At 40.3% G+C, this 9,415-nt stretch overlaps 1 protein-coding gene across 1 annotated transcript; it reads right to left on the bottom strand.

Annotated features, from left to right (window-relative positions):
• Window positions 1-4,505: 4,505 nt before the first annotated feature.
• LOC119296219 (macro domain-containing protein VPA0103-like) lies at window positions 4,506-6,757 on the bottom strand. Its single transcript, XM_037574618.1, has 7 exons — window positions 6,479-6,757; window positions 5,764-5,812; window positions 5,563-5,665; window positions 5,378-5,473; window positions 5,211-5,285; window positions 5,035-5,104; window positions 4,506-4,807 (listed from the first exon to the last, which is right to left on the bottom strand). The coding sequence occupies exons 1-7, from the start codon at window positions 6,716-6,718 to the stop codon at window positions 4,724-4,726; spliced, it is 717 nt and encodes a 238-aa protein (XP_037430515.1). The 5' UTR covers window positions 6,719-6,757; the 3' UTR covers window positions 4,506-4,723.
• Window positions 6,758-9,415: the final 2,658 nt, after the last annotated feature.

Raw genomic sequence — 9,415 nt, 5'->3', positions numbered from 1 at the left:
ATCACCTATTTTAGAGAATCTTGATACTGTCATGAATGCGTCATGTGATCAAACAACTGAAATACCAACAATTTTGAGTGCACCCATTGAATTTACTGTTGATGCAAAAGAATCAATGTTTAATCATTTTGATATGACCTCTAATCTTGGTGATTATTCTGTGTTGAATGACTTATTGTATGTTTGTTTATTTAAGTATGTTGTAGCATGTAAATTTGATGCAAGTAAGGTTTATTCACCAATGTTGGGATGGTTTAATGATGAACATTGTCAATCTTTTGAAATGAATAAGTGCTTCACTTATATGTGCAAACTGAGTTGCAATATTTTCATGCCTTCTACTTCTTGTGATAATTTTTTGGCTTTAGATTTTATGAACTATACAAGTTACTCATCTATTCATGTGTCATATGTGCAAAAATCAAGGGAAGTAAAAATGGATGACATATACATATACAACATGTACACCTTGTCTCTTTTGTTAGCCACATTTCAGACTAAGCAACACCGAGGACGGCTTTGTTTTCAAGAAGGGGAGGATGATGAGTACATGACTACCTTGGATACGACCAAAAATATTGCATACATGTATATTTGTGAGGTGATTTCTAATGCAAACTATGCAATAATTTATTTATGTCATCCAGGACAAAAATACTTCACAAACTTTTGTGTCATGTCTAACTGCAGGTGTACGAGACATTTCTACAATCCACATATGAAGATAAGGGAGAAAGAGATGTTTACTTGCTGTTCAAAAAGTTCTCTCACGTCACTTTTGGCCCAAGAGAAGATAGAGTCCAAGTCTCTCACGTTCTGGATTCAGATTCAGACTGCACAGACATACCTTACTCAAAACGCCAACAACTTTTTCATACGGACTCCAAATTGGGTGATTCTTTTTTTTTGGAAAGTAGATTTTGTGCTCTTTCCAACCCAATTGGATTCACCTTCAAATTCGTCCGGAGCATTGAGATATCAACGAAATAATCAGACGCTGCAGCAGAATCCGAGTCAAACAACAAGTCCAAAGGTGTTGCATCACCTCCACTTGGGCCCATGAGCCTTGTACGACCTAGGGTTAGTTTTAGGCTGCCTTGGGACGTCCTCCCACCTCCTTGGCCGCCACCCCTTGCTCCTATATAAGTACATCCATCTAGTAGCTTTTTCCTTGGGATTTGTTTAGTTAAAAGTTAGCCATTGCAACTTCGTGTACTTCGTTTGTGTCCAACGACCAGACCAAGACCGCTTACGGATCCCCACCTTTATCAATACTTCATATATATTCACAATATTCAGATTGCTTTATCATATTCTTGCTTGTTCTTCGATTGCTTGTAGGAATAGACCTTCGTGGTCAGGTTGATCGTGCTTCCGGCATCGTCAGTAACCTCGGGAGATTGGTTTAGCGATTGCTAAGGCACAACGTCGTGCACGTTTGTAGTCGGATCGTCAAAGTCATCTTCACCAAATCGATAGTTATCATCTCATCAAAAGATCGGGACACCTCTGTCTCTATCACTCACGCCAAACATTGTAGAGCTTATTCGAGAACAGAACAAAATGCACCTGCCAATTGCGAAGTGGTTTACATATTTAATAGACATAATGATAACACCACGAAAATAGGATAGGTAGAAACAAGCTTCCATGTTTAGAGAGTTGTAATGCTGCAAGTATGACTAGTCATAACAGATTTCCAATCAAAATGAGCTGCAACCCCTTAAAAGTGTTGTCATGAGCAGAGAAGTTAAGTAGTTGTTACGTAAATCACTCAGACCTATTTCCTGGTGTCTATACCTGAGCAAGTTTGTATATAATTGCAACTGGCAACGTACTATGAACTTATGAGAGTTGGATGGGTTTTCTTGGAAAAGAAGATGGCTAAGCTTGGTTTCCAAAAAGAATTTATTGATCTTTTGATGGCTTGTGTTTCATCGGTGAAATACAATGTCATGAGATGGAGCAATTGGTCCCTACCAGGGGACTCCGATAGGGTGATCCGTTATCACCATATCTATTTTTTGCTATGTGCAGAAGGGTTATCAAGTTTACTGGCTCATGCAGAGTAGGTTTGTGGCATAGAGGGTGTAAGAGTGTGCAGAAATGCATCATCAGTTTCTCACTTGTTATTTGTTATGACTCCTTCATCCTCATAAAAGGTGATTTGACTAATGCAATCTCATTGAGACAGTACTTGATCAATATTGTGTTAACTCGGGTCAACTGGCCAGTGATGCAAAGTGTATTATTTTCTTCAGCCCAAACGTGACTGTTGAGTTAAAAGCTGGAATTTTTGCTAAGCTGAATATTATGACCGAAGCTCTATGTGATAAGTATCTTGGGCTGCCAGCCATGGTTGGTGCGGATAGGAGTGCCAGCTTCTCATATCTCCTTGAAAGAATGATCAGCAGATTGCAGGATTGGAAGGAAACTTTCTATCTGTTGGAGGTAAAGAGATCTTACTCAAGGCCTCACTTGTTTTTGCCATGTCAGTGTTTAAGATACCAAAGAAAACATTTATAGGGAGATCATTGATGTTGTCTCTGGATTTTGGTGGGGAGGCACTGATGAGAAAAATAAAATGCACTGGTGGGCTTGGTGGAAAATGTGCATACCAAAAAAGGATGGAGGTATGGGATTTGAAGACCCACATGCTTTTAATCTGGATATGCTAGCCAAGAAAAGTTGGCGGCTGCGAGAGTGGATTTTTGGAACATGGGTGCCTTCAAGGATTTTATTTTAAATAGTTTAAGAATCACATTTAAAATTTCAAAAAATCCCGAAAAGAATTCTACATGATCATATGGATGGATATTACACATGTGCATAGTTTGGTGATGAAATAAATAAACATGTGAGCTATGTAAAAATGACAAAGTGATGATATCTAAATAGTGAATAATACATGCACGTTCATCCTTCCAAAATCACAATTTTTTCATTTGTGCGTAACTCACATGGTTACTTATTTCATCATGAGAATTTGCACACGTGTAACATACATCCATATGAACATGTGGAATTGTTTTTGGAATTTTCTGAAACTTCAAAAATATCATTTTGGCACTACTGAAAATATAGGGCTCCAATGTACCCGTCCACTAAAGTGACTTTTTGGGCAGTTGCTTTCTAGCCTTGCCATCTTATGTGCATAAGTTTTACGTGTCAAATACTACGCCCCGACAGGAACCTGCTGAAGGTGGGACCCAAAAAGGGGTCATCTTTTACGCGTCAAAGTATTTTTGCTGGACTCCAAACATTTAAGAGAGGTCATATATGAAGAGTGGGGAATGGTAATAAAATCAACATTTGGGAAGATCACTAGGTGCTGACTAGCCCCTCAAGAAAAGTAATAACAGGAAGGGGTCAATGCTTATTGCAAACAGTAGAGGACCTTATTAATCCCGTGACTAGAAATTGGGATGAAGAAATATCTCTGTGGAGGTAGAAAGAATCCTAAGAATCCCCTTGAGTTCACAGTTGACAGAGGACTTTATTGCCTGGCACAAAACGAAAGCGTTCACCTTTTCGGTCGATCGGCTTATTACACGGAATGGGCCCATCAGTTTGGCGGCATGATTAAAAGGGACGATGAGGGGCCTTCATCTAGCAACCCAGTTTGGGATATTATCTGGAAACTTAAGTGCCTAGTAAAATTAAAAATTTTGGTTGGAAGGCACCCCATGGGATTATTCGTGGCATGCTGGTTCTTGCAAACCGCCACATTCCTGTTTTCTAGCCAATTGCCCGGTTTGCAAGGGTGGGGCTGAGGATGTCCGCCACCTAATGTTCACTTGAGCCCTAGGTCTGACTGAGGTGATTGATCAGACCCTGGCGATTGATAGATCAGGAACAGGAAGTGTGGTTTTCGAATATTTACTAAGAGGTTGCAATTATAGTGGGAGCTTGGTATATTTGATGGCAAAGAAGAGAAGCTGTGAAAGGACAGCCTTAGCTATACATGCCATTACAAGTTTACAACAAACTCGGCTCCTATGCTCGACGGCTTACATTCCAGAGGTGAGAAGTGGTTGAAGCCTGGTTTAAATGTATACAAGATGAACGTTGATGCGTGCTCTATGGAGAATGGAACTGAAGCTACAGCTGTGATCCTTCATGTGCTAAGCAGAATGTTTGGCGCTAAAGAATGGGATGATGCTAGTGGATCAACTATGGCTGTTCCCAAATCATTTTTGAATCTGATTAAATAGAAATGTTAAGGCCTGCAATGGGAATTAGAAATATTAACCTACTCTTCACTACTGGCAGAATGCTTTCTGTTAGCTCAAAGGATTCGCTCAGTATCCTTTACCCATTGCATGAGAGAAGCAAACAATGTGGCACACACCCTGGCTAGGAAATCTTTCTATTCACATTCTGTTTTTTCTTGGGAGGATGATCCCCCAGATTTCCTGTTAGCTGATCTTATTAGAGATGTATCAATTATCTTAGATGAATAAAGTGTACCGCAGGTTCAAAAAAAAAATTATGTGAACTTAATAAGTAGTAAATGTGCTGTCACTTGCCGGCCATCTTATAGATATGAAAATGAAGCATAAAGAACGGTAAAATATTAGGGCACTCATCCGGCATATCCATCCAACTATCTTTCAGATAAACACATTCAAACTGCGCCATACATACGATCATGGTCAACAGACTCTAGTGGTCATATTAGACGCTGGCTAACATGCGCATACTACACTGATATCATAGTTATTCATTTCTCAAATTGCGTCAGCATCTCCTGGGCAGTCCCACGCCAAACGTTGTAGAGCTCATCCGAGAACAGAACAAAATGCACCTGCCAATTACAAAGTGGTTTACATATTTAATAGACATAGATGACAACACCACGAAAACAGGATAACAAACTTCCATGTCTAGAGAGGTGCAATACTGCAAGTCTGACTAGTCATAATGGATTTCCAATTAAATTATTGGTTGTATAGTTCCTGCATTTAGTGTAAAATGGCATGTGGTTACAAATACCAGTGGCACTGTAGTATACTACCACCGGCTACGACTAACCTCTTTAATATCCCCTGAAAATTGTTGAGCAGCTGAAATAGCTATGTTTGATGCTTCCTTTGGAGGGTAACTGCATGCATGCTCAAATCGTGTTAAACTTCTAAATTCTGATAGTGCAAGAAATAAACTGCATAAAAAAGTAGATAGATGAATGAAAACGTGCACTTAGTACATACCGGAAAATACCACAAGATATAGCAGGGAATGCAACGTACTGAATGCCATTCTCTTTAGCAACCTTTAAGCTATTTCTGCAATTAACAAATGCAGATCAGGTTGCTTTTGCCTGATTCAGCAGCTAGAACAGCCTTCTCTAATATATAGTGTAAAAGGAGGAACTTACTCGTATGCATTCTTTAGTGACACCTCAGGCTTCCTGTCCATATCATATATGGGCCCAACTGTATGGATCACACAGGACATGGGAAGCTCAAAAGCTCTGTTCACATTCAATATACAGGCAAATTGATATAGTTTCAGGATGATAGCATTCTGTTGGTACCAAAATGAATGAGAGAAGGTACTAACGGAGTAATTCTAGCTTCTCCAGTAGGGCAACGGACTCCAGGTTTAACCTCTGGAACTTCACGGCATGCTTGTACAAGCTGTGGTCCAGCAGCTTGATGTATAGCTGACATAGGGGTTTCGACTTAGTAATTAGTAGAGTATGAGATATTGGACCATCAGTGATAAATAAAATTATTACACTTCTCAAAAGCTAGTTTATACCTCCATCAACACCTCCCCCTCCTAGCATTCGTTCATTAGCAGCATTGACCTGCCAAAATAAATCTCAGTTATATAATTCACTGTTGAATACAGAGAAAGATAGTTGCTTCTATGCAAAATGTAACACATCAGTTTATCATAAAACACAAATAGAAGTAACAGAAAGGATTTAGTAAATACTCGCATAGTAGATCATATCATACAAGCTTGCAAAGGCTTAAGACCTAACTGGCTGAATGGATTTGTAATAAGATATTGGATTTATAAACTTGTTGCAGAAGGGACTGCAACTTTCCTGATGATTTGAGGCCCAGAAGTCAAATTCCACTCCATGGAAAATAAGCTGACAGTCATTGGGGAACTTGATTCAGACTTCTTGGTGATGCCCTTAATGGCAGACGGAACCGATACGGACATTAAAACAGAAAATAAGCATAGCTAAGAAGACCCTGTTCACCAACCCAGACCTAGGCAAAGGCCTGTTCCATCTGAGAAGCCAGCCTAACTACAACGCCATCTGATGGTTCCGAAACTGGGTTCAGTTCCGATCCCATGCTCAGATCCCACTACGCGCCGGTAGCTGCTACTCCGTATCTGGTAAAATAAAATACAACTCGACCCATCTCACCTATCCAAGCATATCCACATATGCAACCAGTATGGCGTGGAGGAGACAAGGTGGGATTGGTCGATGGGATGTAGCGGAGGAACTTACGATAGCGTCGGTGGCGCCGTCGACGGACCAGAGGGTGATGTCGCCCTTGTGCAGCTTCAGCGCGCCGGCCCCCGCCGCAGCCGACAGCCGGAACGCCTCGCCGCCTCCGAATCCGGACGCCGCCATCGCGAAGGTTCTCCTCGCTGGGCAGATGCTTGGCCGCCGCCTACGCAGCCACTTGGAAAGTGGAAGTGGGAGCAACGACGGCGTCGGGAATATTCTGGTGGCCGCACGCGACATTCGTGGGGAGCGAGCGTGAGTGTCGCTGGAGGCCTGTGCGGTAGGCCTAGATCCGTGTATACTCTGGACATTTTGTTCGGCCCCTTTATAAGCTCGGCCCGCGTAGCACATTCCTTCTAATTGCACCTCCGCGCGTAAGGACCTGCCGAGACCTCCTATTTAGCGCTGTACGCGCTAGCGAACGGACCGCGTACCCCCCGCTTCCCCCGCGCTCCCTCATGGGAAGGCCATGTGTGGGGCGGGAAAGGGTAAGCATCTATTTTATTTCTTTTTAAAAAATGGTTTTCCATTGTAAGACCAATTCGGGATTTAAAAAATGTTACAACTTGTGAAATGTTCGAGAATTCAAAAATTGTTCATGACTGGAAAAAATGTTCACAAAATGATAAATGCTCGCGGAATTAAAAGATGTTCACCGAATTCAAAAACATTTCTAGATCTCAAAAAATGTTCGTGATTTCAAAGGAATGAACATTTTTTGAATTTCATGAAAATATTTTAAACAACGATGAAAAAATTTGGCATTTGATGAACATTTTTTAATTTGATGAACAAAATTTATATCCAAGAAAACTTTTTTGAAATAATAATGAACAAAAATTGACTTTGGTGAACATTTTCTGAAAAAATGATCAATTTTTTTAATTCAGTGAACAAATTTTGAATGTGCTGAACATTTATTGAATATAATCAACAAAAAAGGAATCCAATGAACCTTTTTTTACTTCCATCAATTTTTTTAAATTTTTATGAACATTTGAAAAATCTGGTGAACAAAAATTAAATTTGATGAACATTTTTTTATTGTTGAACATTTTTTTACATGGTTGAACATTTTTTGAATTCGATGGAAAAAAAAAGATGTTAAACGAATTTGAAAATAAAAAATGCCAAAAATAGTCAAAAAGTGAAGAAGAAGAAAATAGAAAATAAAAAGGAAAAAGAAAGAAAAAATAAGAAAAGAAAGGAAAACGAAAAACCAATATAGAAAACATAAAAACAAAAAAACCAGTTCTAGGAAGGTTCTAGAACCTTCCCAAAACCGGTGGGAAAAATAAACTGCAAACGGGCCGGCCCATATGCTGAACGGGGAGCTCGGGGGATGCGCGCTATGTCGCTAGCGGGCAACCTACCCGCTGTATAGGATGCTGGTTCCTATTTGGCGCCGGCTGCGCCCGTTATTGTGTTAATCGCAAACCGGCGCACACCCCCAACTCCAACCTGGGCCGGCCCGTTTTAGATTTTTTTTTTTTTGCGTTAAAACTGCAATTTCTCCAAAAACACGGGCGTGGTGACTCGAACAAGGGACCTCTTGTACTCGAGTAAGTCGACTAACCACGCGGCCACAACGACCTTGTGTGATAACTTCTGGCTTTTATTTTATATCTACTTTCGTCCCTTTCTTTTTCTTTTCTTTTCCTTTTCCTTTTTAGTTTTTTATTTTCTTAAATTCGTGAACCTTTTCAAAATTGATGATCTTTTTTTCAAAATTAGTGAACTTTTCTCAAATGTGTGAACTTTTTCCAGTTTTCTGTGAACTTTTTTTCAAAATTGATGAACTTTCTTAAAAAATTTGCGAACATTTTTCAGAATTTATGAACTTTTTTCAAAATCAATGAACATTTTTCAAAAATAATGAACGTTTTTAAAACTTGGTGAACTTTTTACAGATCCGATGAACTGTTTTCAGATTTGATGAACTTTTTTCAACATCCGATGAACTTTTTTCAAATTGATGAACTTTTTTTCACATTTGATGAACTATTTTTTTTTCAAATTTGATGACTTTTTTAAATTCGATGAACTTTTTTTCAAATTGATGAACTTTTGTCAAATTCAATGAACTTTTTAAAAATTCATGAACCTTTTCCTTTTTGCGAATTTTTTTCCATTGTTACAAACCTTTTTGAAAATATTTGATTTCTTTCAATTCACGGTTTTTATGAATGCTTTTTCAAATTTATATTTTTTATATTCAAACAAGTATAGTGGATATACAATAATAGTATATATGTTTAAGGTTTGTGCTGAATAAGTTGCCAAAAGATATTTGTTTCCACTAGTAATCAACTAACTGATTGTGTCCCAATGGTAACGCGTGCAAGCATTCACATTTGTTGGTTGCAGTTCGAATCCTGCTTCTCCAGCTTTTTCCTTTCCTCCGCAACTTGCTTTTTGTGCAGCTTGCTGGGCCGGCCCATGAGGTGAGGCGCGCGGGCGCCAGCTACCTGTTCGGGTTGTTGATTGCAGTTCGAATCCTGCTTCTCCAGCTTTTTCCTTTCCTCCGCAACTTGCTTTTTGTGCAGCTTGCTGGGCCGGCCCATGAGGTGAGGCGCGCGGGCGCCAGCTACCTGTTCGGGTTGTTGGTTGCAGTTCGAATCCTGCTTCTCCAGCTTTTTCCTTTCCTCCGCAACTTGCTTTTTGTGCAGCTTGCTGGGCCGGCCCATGAGGTGAGGCGCGCGGGCGCCAGCTACCTGTTCGGGTTGTTGGTTGCAGTTCGAATCCTGCTTCTCCAGCTTTTTCTTTTCCTCCGCAACTTGCTTTTTGTGCAGCTTGTTGGGTCGGCCCATGAGGTGAGGCGCGCGGGCGCCAGCTACCTGTTCGGGCGCTTAAGGCGCCGAACAGGAGCTCTCGTATAAGATCCCGTGGACCTGCCGTAGGAAAAAATCCTATCCGCAGATGACTGTTGCTGATTCT

Source organism: Triticum dicoccoides, chromosome 4B (genome assembly GCF_002162155.2).
Source record: "Triticum dicoccoides isolate Atlit2015 ecotype Zavitan chromosome 4B, WEW_v2.0, whole genome shotgun sequence".
NCBI lineage: Eukaryota > Viridiplantae > Streptophyta > Magnoliopsida > Poales > Poaceae > Triticum > Triticum dicoccoides.
Note: the sequence above shows the minus strand (reverse complement) of the source record. Positions and strands in the feature narration are given on the sequence as shown.